General features: G+C 31.3%; 1 protein-coding gene across 1 annotated transcript; it reads left to right on the top strand.

Moving 5' to 3' along the window:
* Nucleotides 1–4,109: 4,109 nt before the first annotated feature.
* Nucleotides 4,110–20,101, top strand: LOC139492292 (A disintegrin and metalloproteinase with thrombospondin motifs 3-like). The gene is made up of 14 exons (XM_071280510.1): nucleotides 4,110–4,129; nucleotides 5,542–5,881; nucleotides 8,352–8,534; nucleotides 10,028–10,114; nucleotides 10,741–10,864; nucleotides 11,158–11,384; nucleotides 11,799–11,879; nucleotides 13,366–13,517; nucleotides 15,025–15,059; nucleotides 15,633–15,747; nucleotides 16,056–16,199; nucleotides 16,717–16,852; nucleotides 17,734–17,853; nucleotides 19,984–20,101. The coding sequence occupies exons 1-14, from the start codon at nucleotides 4,110–4,112 to the stop codon at nucleotides 20,026–20,028; spliced, it is 1,809 nt and encodes a 602-aa protein (XP_071136611.1). The 3' UTR covers nucleotides 20,029–20,101.
* Nucleotides 20,102–22,447: the final 2,346 nt, after the last annotated feature.

Below are 22,447 nucleotides of genomic sequence, written 5' to 3'. Positions count from 1 at the left end.
ATGCCTCAAGCTATTTATCACATGTCTTTCCATAACGTTATCCTATGGCATTCTGGCGTAACTTGGCAAATTCCGGGAAATACACACCAATAGTTCGTTTTCAGTGAAAACATCAAAAAGGAGAGTTGATTTAAATCGTTAGAATGCAAATATATTACACTGTTGTTTTTTCCTCTGTTGATGAATTTGATAGACAGATTTCATATCGAATGTATTACATTTTGTGTCCGACGTCCGTAAACTTTTATCTGTTAGACTTCAACTTGAGAACCACTTTAAAGGATCAATATATTAAACTGTTATAACAAAATACATATATAGTTTGGCGATATCTGGCCACAGCTTTTATTCATAATATGATAGATTCATATGATATATATATATAGTATATATATATATATATATATATATATATATATATATATATATATATATATATATATATATATATATATATATAGATAGATAGACCATAGATGTATTTGTATATGCAGATAGATATATGGTCGGTTACCCGAAGATAATATGGCAACCGGCAACCAGATAGGTAGATAGATAGTTAGATAGATAGATATATATGAAAATGTAAAGATGCACCGTGGGATACACTGGTGCTTTAAATTTGGAAAAATCCGTGGGATACACAAGTGTAGTCTGTATTATCCATAAACCTAAAATTTCATAGCTAACATTAAGATTTTATGCAGCGAATTCTGCCATTTACTGGAATCTATTTATGGTGCTAAAAGTTCAAATAAAAGTCACTTTTCTCAACAGCAAACACGTTAACATCATCAGTCAAATCTGTATCACCACTGTCACCGACACAAACCTGAAAAAGAAATACAAAAGAGCAGTATATCGTACAAAAAAAGGAGTGGGAGGGCGGGTTTTCAATTTTATCGCTTACGAAATTTAAAATGCTTGCTTGCTGCGATGAAATTAAAAAAAGGACTAAATGACATCACAGAATATAACGTCACTCATGTTGGGTAAATCTAAAACATTAAACTTAATCCGTCAGTGACCCCATCGATAACGGATTTTAAGTCTATTTACTTAAATTCCATTCAATTTTATCGCTTACGAAATTTAAACAGCTTGCTTGCTGTGATGAAATTCTAAAAAGGACTAAATGACATCACAGAATATAACGTCACTCATGTTGGGTAAATCTAAAACATGAAACACAATCCGTCAGTGGCCCAAGCGATAACTGAATTTAAGTCTATTTACTTAAATTCCATTTTTTTTTTATTGTTGAAGCACATGATAAAAGATCATAACATGTCATTTTTCATACCAGATTATTATCAGCCCTAGGTCAATATCAGACCTCGAGCCGTGGGCTCTAGGACTGATATTGAACATTGGGTCGATAATACATCTGATAGGAAAAATACCATGTAATAATCTGTTAGTAATGTAACATTATTTATGCTTGATTATTTTCAAATTGCAGTAGTCGATATGTGTATGTCCTCTATTGCAATAGAAAAAAACGGAAACGGAGCTGAATATCTCGACAGTGTGATACTACGTGTGATGGTCGATCGGGGTGGTTGTACTTGCGATGTATTTCTAGAAAATCATATAGTAACAACAGAAATATGTGTAGAAAGATATCAAAATATGTCAGCAGCAGCACCGGAAAACAATGTATGTGGACTTGCAATAGATATTGAAATGTCAAACGATGAATCTGTGTATAAACCAATTGAATGTACAAATGATGTAGATCGTCGACAATTCTCAATCGTGAAAAATTGTGTACTTAGATTCACATCGAGGATAATACCAGGAAACTTTACACGAGGATACTGTATGCATATTATCCGAGGTGTGTTTAGTTTTTGTTCAAGGCATGTTTAAAATGAGTGCAAAGATAAAGCATCAAATATTAATCTTGCAAAAAATCTTATTCTAACCGATGTTAGGGATGTCTTCAACTTGCCCTAAAGAGGCAAACTTGTCTTCAACTTATTGTAATGCATTATATTTCTACTTTGCATTTTATTGAAACGAAGAAACAAATCGATTAGGATAACATGTCTAAAATTTCCAAAAACAAAAGTATTAATGGAGAGTTTTCTCATTGGCACTAATATAATACCATTTCCTATAACATCTAATTATTGAAGAACCGTTATTTGGAATTAAATCTTACACAAATATTATCCTCAGAAAAGTTATCATATGAAAATGTTTATAAAACATTAAAATGTTGATAACTGCTTGAAACACTTTTTTAATGACATTTGGAATTTTTTTTTTTTTTTTTTTTAATTTTAAATTTAAAATGTTTTTTTTTTATATCAAAACGCAATAATTATTATATGTAAATGAAGTTATCGGAAATGAGACCATACGAACACGTACAGATAACACAACTGTACGTTTCAACTTACATTCAATTTACGTTAAATTTTACGTTAAATGACAGATGAGGAGCTCATCATGGCAATTAAGTATAAAATTAAGAAAAACAACACAATTGAACGCATATTGGAGAAAAATTTATGACAAATCATAATAAATTACACATCACAGTCTTTTGTCTACCTTTGTGTGATAGAGGTATCAAACATATTAAAACAGATCATGTATCTTTCGCACCTTAAATAGCAATTGCGTTTAAACTTAATGTTCAAACGATTTGTCAAACGTATACCTTTCCATCTATAATTTGCGAAGGTTTTTGTCGTATTTATTTCAGGAAACGGTATCTTATTATATTTGTATATATTCAATTAGTCAAGTAAATAATTCCTTACGTTTTATTATCATTAATAGATAAGAATACTAATAACATACCTCAAAGACTGAAAATTATCTGCAACGAGTCTGAAGTTTTCCGGCATGAATCTTCGTCAATAATCCCCACCGAAATCAAGCAAGAAACACACGGTAGAGTATTCTTGACTTTTAAGCTGGAAATGATTTTTTCTATTTCCATGTGATTCCTCTAAAATAAATTCGATAGCTTGTAGTTTGTGTTATTAATATAGGTACTTTAAAAATACAGTATGTTTTAACAACTTTTATTTATTGATGATGTAAACGAAACAAACACAAAGATAATTGGCATAACTTAACAAATAATACACAAAGGTCTTGAAGTATAGATTCTGCCTACTGACGTTGTTTATCATCCTAATAATGTGTTACATAATTTTTTTTTATTAAAATTACTTTTACTCAAATTTTTTTTTTTGTGATATCCATTTGACGTTGCTCTGTACTTTGCATCATACTTTGAACGCCAATTTTTTTTTATATCTGCATGTGTGACATCAAACGCGCGATTATACGTCTGAGTTCAATTTAATATAACCATGTGTCTGTCACGGCAAGGATTCGGTTCAAGTAAATCTTTCAATTCTTTATGGGTAGAATTTACACAATGTTGAAGGCTGTACCCCTTTTTTTATTACATTTTTGCCTATTATCTTTTTTTTCATTTATTCACGCATCGCTTTTAAAATGATGGGATTTGATGCGACTGTCATACAAGTGAGAGATTTTGCTAGCTATAAAACCAGATTTAACCCAGCATTTTCTACATAAGAAAATGCATGTAACAAGTAAGGAATAAGACAGTAGTTATCCATTCGTTTAATGTGTTTAAGCTTTTAATTTGCCATATGATATTGGAGTTTTCTTTTTGCATTTTCCTCGGAGTTCAGTATTTTATAGTGCCTAACAAGATTGTGTGAGTTTGACGAAATTGACCTTAAAACGATCGTATTGTCTTTTGATGTCCAAAAATAGGCAGATCGTACATATAAAGACTTTATCTAATGACTACATAAATTTGGGATTTATTATTATTATAATATTCGAATGAAACTGAAAAATGTATTTTTTTGTTAAAGATAAACAATAATTTTACCTGGCGTAGCCGTGCGTAAAATGTTTTTCTGTATTTATCTTCGAAAAATGGCGTTTTTAATGGAATAGAACGTAGAATCAGTAAACTTTCCCTTTTTTTCTCCGTAATAGGCTATCAAAAATATTTTATCTAATGTGAATTCGGAAAATTATGTGAAAATATAAAAAAGTGGCAATTGTTACCTTTCACACCTTAAGTTTCATTGATAAAACGTAATATGGACTGGTCCAGTGTCCAGTATGCGGGTCATTTAATTTACTTTACACATTCACGCACGGTCTGATTTAATCAATATACTCGTACGAAAAGCATGAACAGTTTGAAGGTAATCAAAAAAACTTAATCCAATCAAATTGCATAAGATTCAATAACAATGTCCAGTCCAAATTATTATAAGTAATAGGGGTAAACTGGGTAGGGAGAAAATGACAGATATTTCAAGTTGATATTTATGCAATAACGAATTAAAATTTGTCGACCAAAGGTTTTGCTACAATTTCAAAAATATATCGATCTGTATTGGTATAGTTTTTGGACATTTCATTGGCGTATTCAAAGCTATAAAAAGTTTGAGCTTCAAAAGTTCAAACAATTATTGACTTTATACAGAAAATTCGTCCTTGTAAAACATTTAATAGTTCACAATTGGTACGTGATTTTAAAGTAAAATTATTTCATAAAACACTGCAAAAAATTTCCTTCATATTGATAAAGTGGTATCGTCATAAAGTGCGTTGAAATGAACAGTGGTATAGCAAACATCAAATTCCCTCACAAAATGTTATCACACACTATAGTACTTTTACTTTTTTGTCCATATACTATGGTAGTCGAAAACGTTTTTTTTATTGGTATGACAAAATTAACTTAACATTACATTCATTACTTTTTATTTTTTAACTTTAATTTCCGTGAAGGTTACAGTCACAACTGCATGAATAAATCATTGTAAGGTACTTATTAGTTTTCTATATTGGTCACTAAACTGTTGACTTTGTGCTAATACAATGTAGTATGGATTAGATTAACAACAATGATACCTTTCATTCACTATAATGTATCTTTTCAGATGATGAAACACTGTTTATTGCTATTGGAATATGTGTTGGGGTTCTTTTTTTGATTATTATTGCCATAATTATTATAATTATCACAAGAAGGTAAGACATTATTGCTTCGGAAAATACTTAAACAATATAGATGCAAATTTATGTAACACATTAACAAGGCAAATTCGTTGTAATACGATAATTGAAACATGCAAATCATGATACATTAATCTTCTTGTGCATCTACTACCACTCCAGGTCTCTGTTATGTGTATATATGCACACCATGTCTATTTTAAAACTTATATTCCCATCGGTGTCAATTCTTGTGTTGTCTTTTCTGTTGGGAGGAGAAACACAAAGGTCTGCTGAAAATAGAATCCCGTCAGTTAGTTTACTCCGTAAAAAAAGTATGAAAAAGTAGATATGTTGATAGACCACACGAGACAAAAGACCGTAAATAAAAATATTTCTTCATTCTCCTTTCAACATTTGGTACCTATAAAATATGTCCACAATCGCCTCGAGTATAGATTTTTTGTAAAGGAAATTATATAAATTTCAGTATGATTATTTTTTTTATATTTTAATTTGGTACAGGAGAAGATCAAATAAGAGACTTTGCGAATTGCGAAAGAACAATGTTCCAGATTCAAATCAAGAAAATCAGGATCCACAGTATGATGGATTGAAAGACAATATATTATATGTATCAGCAACACAACATCAGGACATTGACATTAATTATTCCACTGTTGATTCAGAACGGCAACAAATGACAGCAAGGCTTTCTGAAATCGATAATCACTACAATACTGTGGAGATCAATGCAGAAACCAGGTCTTCACAAACATTGCAAACATGTCATGACAACGAAGACATTACTAAAAATGAAACTTCAAAATCCAGCAACGAAACAAAGAATATCAGTCCACCTAATGTATGTAGTGTTGTGTATGCTGTCGTTGACAAGGGGCTTCGGAAACCGATTCAAAACACATCTGTAAAAATACAGGACGATGCAAATCCAAAACAAGCTTAATGCTACAGTTTGTAAAATACGAAATGAAGATTCTTGACGTATTTGTGATTTTTTTTTATTAGAAATATGTATATTTCAATTTTGAAAGAGCATACTGATTAATGCTGTATAAATGAGGTATAAAATATGTTGGTTTAAAAATCTAACTAAATATTTCAATTTGAATGCTCGTGATAAAACAAGAAAATTAGAGCAATCTAAATACATTTTGTCTAAGTCAAACAACGAAATAATCTCATGTTTACCTTGTATTATAGAATATATCAATCAAAATTAAATCACGTGTTTATACTTACCAATGCAAACGGAAAAAAGCTTTGAAACATGGAGTATAATAGGATTCATAAAACATCTTATTGGTTTACTTCAGTTTACCCCCCTCAACAATAGTGACCGTTGCGTGATTATCAGTAAGAATATCAACCACATTGTTATCTGTAAGATTATGTCAAATGTAATAATGAATGGTTAAAATTCGAACATTGACCTTACACTTTGTAGTGTAATGTTAACCAAAGGCAAACCATTGTTTTACCTAATATGTTTGAATTGTGTAAGTACTTATTTTATTTACGAATACAAATGGCCATTGTGTTCCACATGTCTTTAATTTTTCAGAAACTATTGAAGATGTATAATGTTTTAGTATTGAGGTTTAATGAAACATGTCCATGTGTAATATTTGCATTCGATCTAATCTTCCAAATTACGCTATACATTATGGGTTTTAAAAGTTTTGTATATCCTTTCATTTATTATTATGATTTTGTCAGTTTTCATGGACTGTCCTCCTCCTTTTTGAAGTTACCTCTGAATTTGGTCATTTGGGCCTCGAGCACAAATGACGATACATTGATTGCCGAAATGCGCATCTGGTGCACAAAAATTGATACGTTTAAGTTTTTGAATGAAACCAGTACTTGATTGACTCAGAAATTTGATTTTTATAGTGATTTATTAAAACATCATCAGAAATGGCAAAACTTTGAATATGATGCTTAAAGTTAAAAAAAGTCAATTTGTTATGTTCTTTAATACCATTTTTAAACTGATTCAGGTCTTTTTATATGATCCTTGGGAATATTTCTCACTGTGTCTTCTTTAAACAAAAACCTAGTACTAATATTGTAGTTTATGTTACTGTTTTAATTGGAATAAACAAAGATTCAGACTCATCAGTGACGCTCATATCGAAATATTTATAAAGCCAAACAAGTACAAAGTTAAAAAGCTTTGAGGATCCAAAATTCCAAAAAGTTGTGCTAATTACGGCTAAGGTAATCTATTCCTGGAATAAGAAAATCCTTAGTTTTTCGAAAGATTCAAAGTTTTGTAAACAGGAAATTTATAAAAATGACCACATTATTGATATTCATATCAACACCGAAATGTTGACAACTGGGATGGTGATACCATCGAGCGAAACTTCCACCAGCAGTGGCATCGACCCAGTAGTTTAAATAGTTATCAAACGTACCAGGATTATAATTTCGTACGCCATCAGGCGAATCATGCATTTTGTTAATCAAGTAATATATTGAAGTATTTTTAATTACGTTTGCATATATATTTCAATAAAAGACAGACTAACATTTTGGATCGTCTTTGTCTTAAATCTCGACTGCAATTTAGTTCTTTATAAGACATCTTAATCCATATTAACTATCATTGTAGGTTAACGGGTTTCTTCTTGTGCAGTTATTCTTTATTTTCCCTGAACAATGTGGAATTGAATTTTAATCAAACTATTTTCCTCTTTCAACCCAACTCAGTGTTTTTTTCTGGTCTTCTTTAGTTTGGAAATTCTGAAAGTCAACATGAATATTTGAGTTCTTTCAATGCCGAATTAAAAGTATTATATCATGACTTAATTTTTGTTCTACAGATATTTTTCATACACAGCCTCCAGCTACACGAAAATGTACGTACAGGTAAAATGAAATGATTTTTAAACAGCTGGTAAATCAAATAAAGCATTTTTTTTTATGTTGTGAAGCACATCCATGTCGAGTCAAGAAAGAGATATTTATAGTTCAAAATACGCTCGTTAATGATTGTCGAGTATTTACAATATTGGTAAATCACACAATATTAAAAACAAAAAAGCAACCATCAGCTTACTCTAATGCTTCTATAATATAAAAAGTACAAAGAATTATAATCAACAAGGTTATTATAAAATAGTTTGGATGTTCTAGTTTTAGACATTCTTTGCAGTACAAATATTATAAATGAGAAGTTTTGCTTAATAACAACTTGATGCCTCAACCACAATTTGCCGACTTTTAAGTACTTTATGATTGTATTTTTGGGACCTGAAACAAAAATGCTTATGATAAATTTTGAGCTTTTGATATGTTATTGACAGATACAAACGCTTATAAGCATCCACTCTGATGACGGCAGAAATTTATATCTTGAATTTACTGCATTTGGTAAACGTCGAGAATACCATTTATCAAAATCATCACCTCCAATTTTACCTGATGAGCTGCCAGTTATTACTGTAGATAGAGAAAGCACAAAAACCCAATTTATCAGTTTGCAACAGGTATGGCTATATTCTATTAAAAACCAACCCTTGAGTTTTGTTCAAATGCTTTTACTGTCAATTTTTAAAATAAATTACATAAATTGTTATAAACAAAGGTCGCACTTAAAAAAGATATATTAATTTAAATTTGTTCTCCTATTGTATTAACAGTGGCAGCTGGGAAAACTGTTCAATGTTAGTTGATGTTAATTAATAACAAACAACATATATAGGAACAACACACAAAACAATACTAGTCAACTAGAAAAACAATATAGTGATTAAACGACAGCAAAAAATTACAAGAAATATAATATATCAAGCTAAAATACATAAAAATAAAAAGATGCCTCACTACACAACAGTTGTGATTTTAGCGCTGCAATTGGGAAAATCAAGGACCACAGTAGAATACAGTAATTCACTAGTCATAAATCTATCACAAAGTAAAATCACAAAAATTCTGCACTCCGAGGAAAAGGCAAATGGCAAAATCAAAAACTCAAACACATCAAACGAATTGATAACAACTGTCATATTCTTGGTTTGGTACAGACATTTTTATATGCATGAAATGGTCGATTGACCTGATTTATAAGCTATCGAAACCATTCACTTGTATGACAGTCGCATCAAATTGTATTAAGCGAACACAAATGATATAAGATAACAGCTGCCGTATTTCTGACTCGGTATAGGACAAGAAAATAAAAAAATAAATTGGATGGTTTAGGGAACCTGGTTTTTTGACTAACCACACTTCCCGCTTATATGGTGATGTTAGATTTCTAAAAGAGTGACGAAAGGTACCAGTGGGACAGTCAAACTCATGACATTACGGGATAGGAATATAATACAAATGTACCAAAGAGTACTTAAGACACTTAACAAAATCAATAAAGAATTTAATATTATATAACAACATGTAAACCACAGAATAACGACTGACACCTCGTATGATTTTATGACAGTACACAAGTACACCACAAACGAAGTATACACTGCTTTTCACACGCATTTATCAACTCCAGAAAAAGTGCCGTTTTTTTTGTGAAGTTTTATTATCATTACAGGTTAATTTAAATATAAGGAAATATTAGTTCTATTATAGACACGAACAAGAATACAAAACTGGATTGACTTTGTAATGGTGCTTTTTATGTGTTTTTTTTTAGGCTTGACAAGAATTTTGAAATGTAATTTTGAAACCTGAATAGAAAACAAGATCCGAATAGACGCGTTCGAACATAACGTTATTACGTCAGCAAAAAAACAACATCAGTGTCTTTACAAGTGATGCATATTTTCTTTTCGAAAAATCAAATTATTGTGCAAGATGAATATAAAACAAGACAATACATATGATTGCCTACTGGACGTATTGACGTATTGACGTAGAAGTTACAACTATAGGCAACCGTGTGGCTTTTAACAATATAAATGGCCTTGAAATGACAAATGTAAAACAATTAAAACATTCACAGTTTATTGGGAATTTGTATTTATTTCAGCATGGCATTGAATTTTACAGAGAGCCTAGAGGACTTGGTGTCTTTATTTTAAACATGTTGCAAAATTCAAACAACTGTTTTGCTCTCGTAAGTACATACACAAATACCCTGTTTTCAAAAGGTCATTTTTACCGACTACATTTGAATTTAGTTCTCCCCATTTTATCGTCTTGTATGAACAAGAATGTATGCTCCAAGGAAGTATTGAGTCCTGGTTTTCTACTATAAAAATTGAGGACATATCTTCGATAGTAATTCTAAAAATGTCATGATTTGGTTATGGGAATTCAGTTGCATAAATGATCTAAGTCCCTCCTCTTTTCAACGAATATGTGTTTCCAATATATTGAATAAATCAATATTCGTGCTAAATGGGAATCTGAAACTAAAGGCAGCTTGAATCACTAAGATTTTGTTGAAGATCGTTTTTCTAAGTATGTAGTTGTCTATATTGTTTGTGTGCATCATGTTTGTCTGATTGTCGTATGTTGTGTGTTGTCATGTTGTTGTAATTTTTCCCTACGTATTATTGGGTTTTGTATGCTATTTTCTATCCAAATTTATATTCTTCCTGTAACGATAATTGTAACAAATTAAAATGCACGAATTAGTTTAGCTGGTAAAGCTATAATTTTGGTAACAGTGTATACGTATATGACAGATGATGATATGTTTCACTTATAATTGCAACAACATGTTTTTTTTTGCTTCAGGATGGTATTGTCTATGAAGATGACCATTATCTGATGATTGAATCCGATGAGCAAAACGTTAATTGTTCGTCTTTGTCTGGAATAAGACACTTTGTTCATCGGCGTTGGTATCATTTAGATGAATGTAAGTATTGTCATCTTTATTATATATCGTTAACGGACAATTTTTGAAAAACAAAATCCCAATGATTTATATTTTCAAATAAAACGAGTAAAACAAGTTGTACGCGAAAAACAGTACTTGTAACATATGTGGGGCATCTGTTTAACATATTTGATGACAAGAATCAATTTGTTCAATCAAAGCCCTTACACTAAAATATGTCAAGGAATAGCCTACGATATGGTTTAAGCATGTACGAAATATATGAGAATAATATGTGATAAAAGTTTAATTTTCTTCGGAGGATTTTGCAGATGGCCTCAAGTTGAATCCTAAAAGCAAAACGAATACGAAAAGATTGCTTTTAGATGGGATCGCAAGACACCCGGATTCAGTATTACCAATACCTGGAAATGTTGATGCAAAAGTTGAGATTCTAGCCTGGACAGACATGTCTTTCACAGAATCATTCCAAAAACAACTCCAACAGAAAGATGTGGAGTTGGATATTACGAAGTACATAGCAACCGTGGTTCATGCTGTAAGTTATTGGGATATTGAAGATTCATACAATTTAATAGGAATAATCTTTGCACTACAATATAAAAAAGAAGATGTGATATGATTGCCAATGCGACAAATCTCCTCAAGAGACCTAATCTAACCAACATTAACAATTATAGGTCACCGTACGGCCTTCAACAAGGAGAAAATCTTATAGAGCATAATCAGATATAAAAGGCCCCGAAATGAAATTGTAAACCTGTAATGGTAAAAATAATATATACTTTTGCAAAACGTGAAATAAACATCTAATTTGTATATAGAATATCTGTACAATTATAAACAAATCTATAGTATCCTTTCAAATATGTTATACAATTTTTTTTAACAAGTGTCTTAATGTATTAAGCTATCATTTTCATGATTTTCTAAAACTAATAGTATATTGTAGGCAAATGTTCTTTACCAGCACGCAATTGTGGATACGTCCTTGAATGTCTCTCTGTATTTGACAGGTGCTATTATATGCAAGGTATTTCGATTAAAGCTTTTCAAAATTGCTTCCAATAACCAACTATAGAAAACCGACCTATATCGAACCCTTCTCCCTAATTTAGTATTCGATAGCTTTGATCAAAAGCAACAGGTGGTTCTGACTGATCGTTATGTTGAATACAAATTTTCAATATCTTAACAGTTATATAAACAGGAGAAACATATCGTGTTGTAAATTTACTTTCACCAAGAAAAACCAAAACAGAATATTTAAAAATCAAAGAGGTATACGGCACAACACAGTATAACCAAAAGGGACCAATAATGAAGCTACATTCGTTTAAGGTTAACTTTGCCTGAGGAAGTTTAAACTATAGTTTCGTTCTAAGTTTTCTGAATTTATTATAGAGTAATATTTAGAAATCTTGTTATAAGCCATGTTAATATAATGAGCTGAATATATATTCAGGGACTGATAGTCCACTAGCAACAGCAATGACCAAATACTGTCAAAAATGAAAACAACACTTAATAGAATTTCATGCGTCCGAATCACCTTTCAAAATTTACCTTTATAAGGAACGCAAAAGGTCAAAAGTAAAATAACCAAAATACCGAACTCAAAACTGAAAGTTCATAATAAAATGGCAAAATCAAAAGCTTCAACACATCTAAGAATTAATTACAACTGTCTTATTGCTGACTGTGGTAAAGACAATTACTGATATATAAAATGGTCAATTAAACATTGTTTTTAGCTAGCTAAACCTCTCACTTGTATGGCAGTCGAATTAAATTTCATTATATTGACAACGACGTGTAAACAAAACAAATAGAGGTAAAAATGTTAAACATTTGAGTACAGCTGTCAACACTGTGTTAAAATGTAATCACTATAAAAACAAACTATTGTTATGCGTTTACTTTTCTACATTGGCTAGAGGTATAGGGAGAGGGTTGAGATCTCACAAACATGTTTAACCCCGCCGCATTTTTGCGCCTGTCCCAAGTCAGGAGCCTCTGGCATTTGTTAGTCTTGTATTATTTTAATTTTAGTTTCTTGTGTACAATTTGGAAATTAGTATGGCGTTCATTATCACTGAACTAGTATATATTTGTTTAGGGGCCAGCTGAAGGACGCCTCTGGGTGCGGGAATTTCTCGCTACATTGAAGACCTGTTGGTTACCTTCTGCTGTTTTTTTTTTCTATGGTCGGGTTGTTGTCCCTTTGGCACATTCCCCATTTCCATTCTCAATTTTAATATGTAACAAAACAACACAAAAAGGCACCATAAGGCAATAACACAAGACAGGATGATTATGTACATATGTAACAAAGGAATACAATTAGGCATAAAAACAAAGCACATTAGCAAAAAGGAAAGACAAGAATACAAAAATATTGAAACTAATGATGTACAGTAACCAAAACTTTCAAAAATTGTTATGAAACAAAGGCCTGTAATAATAGTCAAGAGTATTAAAAACAAACAACTATCTTATAATGTCAATTACCTTTACAGATTCCGGATTGCAGTGGATTTACATCTGATTTACAACATAACAATAGTGTAGACAATCACAAAGCACTCGATAAATTTGCAGAAACGCTAAAAGATGCTTACACTAACTCTATGTTATTCTGTCCTTACGATTATGCAGTAGCTTTTACCAGGTAATTTTAGGTGCGAAATGATATTTGCTTCTGATTTGTATCTTCCACGTGTAAAGCGCTGATTTCTTGTCCGGCTATGCAATACCTTTATATCCTTTTAGGTTTATAGCTCTTCATCCTTTCAATAAGCTTTGAATTTTCAAATATGTTCGCCTCTAGCATCACTGTCAAAATGTGCATCTGGTGCAACCAATTGGTACTGTTTATGTTATTAAGCTATCATTTGCATGAAAAAAGACTTTAAAAAGACAAGGATAAACATAAGAATTTTGTAAGATTAATGCATTTGTAAAACTTGAGTATTGATGGGTATTAGCCGATTCTAGATTTACTGAAATAGAATAAATAGTTTCTTTATGAAAAATCTCGTAAATGATACAGATATGCAAAAAAAGAAATTCCACATTTTTGACATGTGTGCATTCAAAAATATTGGTGAATATAAAGTATTGGAAAAAGCATTGCTTAGTTGAAATTGTGAGAAGCTATAAATCTTAAATATTTTGTTTCCTTCCATTTGGACGAGTTGCCCATCATGTGCGTGTGTGTATTTTACGTTTCTAGATATCACTTTAACACATTTGTCATCTAAGTATTTATTTTATTTCGATATTTGTTTTGTCTCTTGTAAAAATAATTCGAAAACTACAAATAGGGTACTATATATATCATTATGAATTTGTTATTAATCGGTATTTTTCTTTCACTAGTCGGTTTCACTAACAAATCGTTCAATTAAGATGGTTTCCCGATCTTTTGTGTTGAACAAAAAGGATTTACCAGCCTTAAATAAAAAGAGGCGAGGTCGTCATTTTCCATCCCAGGTTTTATTGGTATTAGATTGAAATACTAAATATGATGCTCGTCTTTAACTTGTATATAAAGCCATGCTGTAATTCAAATAAAACATAGCATATACGTGTGTGTCATTGTTACGTCAGTTATATTGGAAATATGCCGAAACTGAAAAGGTGTAACATGATAAGAATCAAATACAAATACCGATAGTTGACTAAATATGCGACAGTTAATCCTACGTTTTAGACAAGCGATGATATTTTTTATATTTTATAATTGTCCATTTCTTACTTTTACTTATACATGTCTGTAAGAATATTCGAGTATTTATGGAATCTTGGTTTTCATACTTGTTGTTTAAACTTTCCTGTTGAAGGTAAAATTGGAAAAAGTATACAAATACAAAATAGATTATAGACTGTTTGTTTCCGAATGTATTTGTCAGTGCAGTACTACGTGCTGGGTTCATCCATAATTCATAACATACTTTTCTGAATTTTCAAGAAAAAAACCCAGCCTATTTTCAATGCCTTCAGGCAAAGTCGAACTAATGATTATTTATTGGTCCTTAACTATTTTCAAGAACTTCTGTATACTAGCTTTCAAATTTTTTGATGAGAGTCCAAGAAAAAACGTTCGTACGAACTTCTTTGTAAAGTTTTATTTCCATACTAATTCATCTTTGAACTTTGTGCTCTTTTCTTTATAGAGATGACCTAACAGACCCACATGGAACACCAGTTGGTATGTGTTTTTGTGTCTTAACAGTTATCTGCCTTCCTTTAGTTATGTATCCCATGTGTTCTCTTCTGTGCAGGATTAATGATATATAAACAAATTTTGGAATAAAAAATCATTCATAACTGATCAACAAAAGCTGTAAACCGTCCATGATTGGCAAAAAGCTACAACCAAAGAATCATTACACGGCACAAAGATCTGTATCAAAGATAAAAACTCTAACTTTATTATTGTTAAGAACTGATCTGGATTTGGTATGTTTGTCGTCTTTCAACTATTGTAATATAATAGAGTATTCAAAGGAAATGGTTTTACTGCTATCCGTACATCAAATTCAGTTTTCATTAACAATTTCTAATTTCAAGAATACGGGATATATTAAATACTGCTAAACATTGCTGAAGGTTGCGCTTCTTATGGTCAATTTCAAAGACGTTTTTATCAACTTATGTAATAGTTATTGGTTGACATAACGGTATTGAAAACCATTAAACCTTACTTCCATCTAGCGTGAACGTTAAACGAGCAAAACATTACACATAATTACATGTATATTAATATCTGCCTTTATTTTAGGTGTGTCCTTTACTGATGACATTTGCTCCATAGCAGATGGAAAATCCTCATCTATTATCGAGGATCAAGGCGGGTATAGCTGTATAGGAACATTTGTACATGAAGTGGCCCACATGTACGTTAGTACAATGCTTTGATCAAATAAAAATTTTCTTCTGTCTAGGGAAAGCTTAAACTTTATATGTACACAGATGAGAATACATGGTACATTATATTATACTCCTACACGTCATTTAAATGTAAATAGGATTTCAAGTTCAAACTTATTAAGTGATATAGTGTACCATCTAGGTACACATTCAACATTGTTCGATCGTTTTTGTCATTGTTTTTTCATACACAGACTCAATGTTCAAGAAATTCAACCATGCATGTAAAGCTTTAGATAACTATGTCAATGAAATGACAATTCATTTTTTTTAGATTAGGAGCTGACCATGATGGATACTTTCGGGGAAAGAAATGTGATCCTTCTAATGGTTTCCTCATGGCGTCGATTAATCCACTTGCTAAAACCGCGTTTTATTTCTCTCAGTGTACTGTCAATTCTATAAAGGAAAACTTACTGTAAGTTTTATAATTTATATTTACTGCAAAAACACGTCTCCTGTGAAACTATAATGAGACATCGTAAGAATGTGTGTTCATAGGATACCATACCCCGTTCGCACTTTATCTATACCGTTCAGTTGACCATCAAATCGATGTCAAATCACGCATTTTACATATTAGATATAAGATGAAATAGTATTACTGATTTGATTATAACATCATTGTATACTACTTTAACAAAAACATTTCAAGGACGAACTTACGAACACATTAAGACAAAATCTTCCTAGAGTTGACATGTTTCATTTTCAATAAACTGTTATAAACTGTTAGGGGTTCGTGTTACTTATTCTTTAGTTTTCTATGTTTTGTCATGTGGTTGTCTGTTTGTCTTTTTCATTTTTAGCAATGGCATTGTCAGTTTATTTTCGATTTATGAGTTTCACTTTGACTGTCCCTCTAGTATCTCTCGTCCCTCTTTTATGTAATTACTTTCTTCGAAATGTATCGTTTTTGATGGTATCTCTTATAGAAAACCAAACTCATCCTGCGTATTTGATACACCTCACATCAACCATCGATACCAGTCACTATCAACAGAATTACCTGGGCAAATATACAATGTGACGGAACAATGTCGACAAATATATGGAACAGCATTCTGCTTGGTAATTATTATATTAGCTGAACTATTTATAAATGTAGCTATCGGTAACGTTATTAGTATCACCTTTTTAGGAACGTTAATACCGGTCAAGTTATTTCTCAAATGGTATCGCCAATGTTGATTTAGCCATTAACTCAAGACTCCGACCGAAATATTTCCGTTGTATAAAAAAGAAGATATGGTATGATTGCCAATGAAACAACTATCCACAAAAGACCAAAATGACACAAACATATCTTTTAGAAATTTAGTATTCAAAATATGTTTATTATACAAATTGCAGATATTTTCTGACTCTAAACAAACAAAATAAACATACAGCAAATTCAAATGATTGCAGTATATGTTACATGCGAAAAGGCTTCAGTTCATTTTACGCAACGTGCTCGTATAACATTACACGATTTGTGCAGGGGTGCTTACCTTTATTTGGAGCATTGTAAAACGTATAAAAGGGCGATCACAATCGCTTTGTTAACTTCCTGTGATTGGTACTTTCTTATATGCAAGGAAAAGTTGTGAAAAACCTTTATTTAAGCCAAGTAGTACATTATTTCAGACAAAAATAAATTCTGCACTCTAATGAAAAATGCCAATTTTATACAGACTTGTAGGTGATCAACAGTAGTGTTATTATCCCTATATGAACTACTGTTATAAAATTTGAGCAGAGTTTTTTCCCGTGTTCAGACCTGAACTTTTTATAGGAGATATTTGGACATTGTTGTTTCACTTGTTTTAGATTATCGGTACTTTACATGAAGATACGTGTTATCCTAGGATGATTTTATGGAGTAGTTCCTTGTTTTGAATAATAAATATGTACTATATTTAAAGAAACGTGTTATAAGATGATTAAAGCAGATTTGTTTCCCTTTGTAGAGTATCGGTACTAAACTAGAAGATATATGTTATAAGATGTATTGTTGGGATCCATACTTGTCAAACGTTTGTTCAACGAAATCATCTGCAGCTCCTGGTACCTCATGTGGACATAAAAAGGTCTGTATAAAAAACATAGGTAAATAATCGGTGTGGGATAATTATTTCGGCAATTCAACACTTTCCATGTCTTTTTATCATTCGACAGAAACTTTAAAGAAGGGTTCTACAGTGATCCAAGGTTCCCTAAGATTTAATTTAATATCCAAACTACCCAAATTGATCACTTATTGACCTAGTTTTTGGTGGGGTTCATGTTGTTTATTCTTTAGTTTTCTATGTTGTGTCATGTGTACTATTGTTTGTCTGTTTGTCCTTTTCATTTTTAGCCAGGCGTTGTCAGTTTATTTTCGATATATGAGTTTGACTATGCCTCTGGTATCTTTCGTCCCTCTTTTATTGGCAATAATACAGCTATGCGTAGGATCTATTTTGTTTAAAATATGTATTACTTTCTTGTATGTTCTTTCACACCGGATCCGCAGTAATGATCTATACCAAAAGTATCAATCAGTACGCATAAAAAAGCCAATGGATTTATTGTAAAGACAGTCATAGAAAAACATCACCTTGTGTAATGTCAACATACTGTTATCGACAGATTGTTAATAAAACTGTGAATGTGCATGTTTATACATGTGTATACCACAAATAATATTAGTTTGGCTTTAATTCACTTATTACAAAATCAATAGTTATACCAACAAAACAAAGTATTTAAGATTTAATTACAGTGTTTTTCTGTTTAAAAAGTGACGGAATACATATGGAATATTCGAAACTGATAATTCGAAGATAAACTGACAAAGCCTCAAACAACGTTAGGACCAACAAGTTGTTCAGTACAGAGCAACGCCATCTCTACAAAACACCAATTTGATATAGATAAAACATTCAATCTTTAAATTTGAAAATGAAGAGAACCGGATGTTCTTGGTCGTTTCTTATTTGGTTTGAAAACAACACTCAATACTGTTGTTTTTCTTGATGGACAAGGTAATTCAATACTAGTAAGAAAAATTTCACTCCAGTAATTAAGAATAAATACCTCTTGTTACGCTCTTATCACCAATAGAATTCTTGCAACAACTTTTGAATGGGTTCTGTAGTGGCTATTGTAAGGCAAAATAACACACATTTTCAAAGGTAGTCCCAAGTTTCCACACTTAATAACAGCCGAATAATCTTGCAGAACCTCACTATCTTATTAAGTTGTGAATGCATGAAATAATTGTCACTAAAGGTTAGGCAAGCAATAATCAATGAACGATTCTGGCATCTGGTTTGAAGACAACAACCCATATACACAAGGATGAGAAGGACCATCTATATACTATCCGTCAAATATCAATTAAGGAGGTATAAGATTTTCAGAAAAAAATTTAAAATTTATTTTTCATTACAAATTTTATTTATTACCGTAAGTACAAAAATGTAGTTGTTACTTTATCATATGATACAAAAATCATTCAAAAAAATCAATTCGTGTTGGCCCCAGGTGACTTCTTAAATGTAGATATCATTGAAAAAGCTCCAAATTGTCTCCCTTTGGTGCAAAAATGCCATTTTTTTGGCATTAAAATTGAAATGTCTTTTTTAACTCATCGGTGACCTATATTTTTATTGTTGTTTTCGAATAAACTGTACATAAACTAAATAATTTGTAAAATTTAAGCAATTTTTGTAATTTAGTTCTTTTTTTATTTCGATATCAACGCTTCTCCTATTAGTTCAATAGAAAAAAAGGACATTAACAAAAATGTATGCTTTTTTCGAAGGCAGATTGTGAGCGTAAATAAACGGTGATCCCATGTTTCTATTTCATTTTTCTATTAAGTATAAGATAAAGTTCATTTATAGAAAAATAAAGCTAAATCCTATATTAAATACAAAATTTGATTTAGACCCGCGAGCCCCTTAAGTTTACATTATGCATTTTCGATTTATATTTGTGAATCATACTTATAATGGCAGAGTTCGAGATTAACGATAAACATACTTTTTTTTTAAATTTATAAACGGTCTGCAAAAACAGATACAAACTGAAGCAAAAGCAATCAATGAGACTATTACGTTGACAACATTGCCATATTATTTAAAAGGTAAACAAAAAAAGATAGGTATTTGTTATTCATCATGTAACCTGCGTGTTGGTCTAATTTTTAAATATGTTTTTTTTTATGTTTACAGTGGTGTTTAAATGGAGAATGCGTGTATGATGCACGCGCATCCTGATACGTACATGCATATCGTCGTGGAATAAAAACTCCAGCAGGAGTGGCATCGACCAATCGGTTGTAAATAAACTCATCATATATAGATACCAGGAATGAAATTTTGTATTTGCGCCAGACGCTCGTTTTGCTACAAAAGACGCATCAGTGACGCTCGAATCAAACAGTGTTAAAGGCCAAACAAAGTACGAAGTTGAAGAGCAACATAAAATATGTTTATTCTGAATTTATTAATCATAGATGTTTATATATTTATTTTATTGAAACTCAGTTTCTTCACAACAGACACCATCTCCAAAGAGTTCATTTCCACGGAAACAATCTGGGCATCTAATTTGCCCTTCGCTGGTCACTGGACACACCGAAGGGATAGTGCAGCCAATATCTAAAAATATAATCCAAATGTACGTTAATAGTATAGAAGTGATAGAATTAATTTAAAGGCCTTCTTTGCAAAGTGACATCAGATATACAACCAATGCAAATGAGCACACGAACAATTGTTTTCCAACATTTTTTTGCCAAAATTTGTTTTAAATTCAGCATTTATGTATTGTTAAATATTTATTATTATTTTCATCAATTATTTGAAACCTGAAGGCACGTTGTAAATAAATGTTTATAAACCATACGTGTAAACATAATTAAAACTATGAACTCACCTGGTAATTGCACTAAAACCAAAAAAATAATAATTAGTACAGGTTTTAAAATTTAAAACTTCAATTTACATCTCCCTATATTAAAATAAAATGGAAGTATAAGTATGATTTTCTTGGTGAGATTGTATTTTAGTTAAAAGCTTTAAAATATGACTCGTTGTATTTTCAAAGGTTTTCAATTGTCATAGATACGCAAAAGTGTCATATGAGCTATTATAGCTCCTTTATTAACCCTCCATATCATATTTATCACATTATCTAGGGCAATGTTTTTGCTATGCAAAATACCATTATATTTTAGTAACCTGATCCTATGACCGAAAAATAATGTATATCGACTAACGTTTAAAAGTATGCATTTAATATAATTACATCATGAAAAAGTATCATGAAAGTTGATTTGTTTACATATAATGCGTTTTAATGTTGCTGTTTTTTATGACAGATGACATTCGTTCATTATAAAAAAAAAAGAATTTCATGCGATTGCTAACGAGACAACTCTCTTCCAGAGGCCAAAGCTACTATGATTGACCATACGTCCTTCAACAATTAGCAAAACACATACCGATTAGCAACTGAACGTTAAGATGTTAATGCGCTGAACCGATGGTAACACCAATTCATATTCATGAATACTGTTTTTACACAAAGAGACAAAAAGCAAAAACTGACAAATACAATTGTAGTACTCGGTAGTCTTAAAACCTTCGCTCTTCTAAGATGCAAGGTCGTAAAATAAAAGAAAAACAAAAAAAGAAAATATATATACAACAAAAAAGGAATGGTAAATAATACCGTTACAACAAATGTGGATACCAATACTTGGTTAGAGGTATAGGGGGAGGGTTGAGATCTCACAAACATGTTTAACCCCGCCGCATTTTTGCGCCTGTCCCAAGTCAGGAGCCTCTGGCCTTTGTTAGTCTTGTATTATTTTAATTTTAGTTTCTTGTGTACAATTTGGAAATTTGTATGGCGTTCATTATCACTGGACTAGTATATATTTGTTTAGGGGCCAGCTGAAGGACGCCTCCGGGTGCGGAAATTTCTCGCTACATTGAAGACCTATTGGTGACCCTCTGCTGTTGTTTTTTATTTGGTCGGGTTGTTGTCTCTTTGACACATTCCCCATTTCCATTCTCAATTTTACCAATACTTACCGACTTTGCAATCTAAAAATAGAACATAGCGTTAAATACATAGAACATATCTGTTCACTGTTCCTTTTCTGAATATGTTGTTACAATCTTTTGAATATTCACATGTGAGGTTTTATAAGTTTTACCAGAGTACAAATAGAAAACAATCATAAAAAACCAAGACACAAATGATTCCCCTACCGTTTTGCTTCTGTTATAATAATAAAATAATGAACACTTGAGATTTCAAACGTTTGGTATCCAGACAAAACTTGTTTGACAGTAATGCATCCAAATTCATCATTATAATGAGGTTTATTAACTTTTAAAGGAAAAACTACATGCTAATATTTAATTGATGGAATGATTGATTATTGGTGTTTCATGCAACTTTCACCAGCATACATAATATCGTGGCACTTACCATGTGGGGGTCAGAAAGTTAAGAGAGTTTATTCCCATAGCCGTTTAAAGTTTGCTTAAGAATTGAACAAGGTTAAAATATATTTCTTAGTTTACCTGCATATTTAATGTTGAATAACAAAACATCTACACCAAATGTTTACTTACCAATAACGATGTCTGAAATTATTTCAAAAATATCTGTTTCAAACAT

The sequence above is a fragment of the Mytilus edulis genome, chromosome 10, assembly GCF_963676685.1.
Source record: "Mytilus edulis chromosome 10, xbMytEdul2.2, whole genome shotgun sequence".
Taxonomy (NCBI): domain Eukaryota; kingdom Metazoa; phylum Mollusca; class Bivalvia; order Mytilida; family Mytilidae; genus Mytilus; species Mytilus edulis.
The sequence above is the reverse complement of the archived record's forward strand: the minus strand, read 5'-3'. Positions and strand labels throughout refer to the sequence as shown.

Coding starts and splice junctions, on each gene's coding strand:
- LOC139492292 (XM_071280510.1), top strand. CDS start 4,110: ATGGACTGGTCCAGTGTCCA. Junction 4,130..5,541: donor ATGGACTGGTCCAGTGTCCA/GTATGCGGGTCA, acceptor AATTTGGTACAG/GAGAAGATCAAATAAGAGAC. Junction 10,865..11,157: donor TTGGTATCATTTAGATGAAT/GTAAGTATTGTC, acceptor AGGATTTTGCAG/ATGGCCTCAAGTTGAATCCT.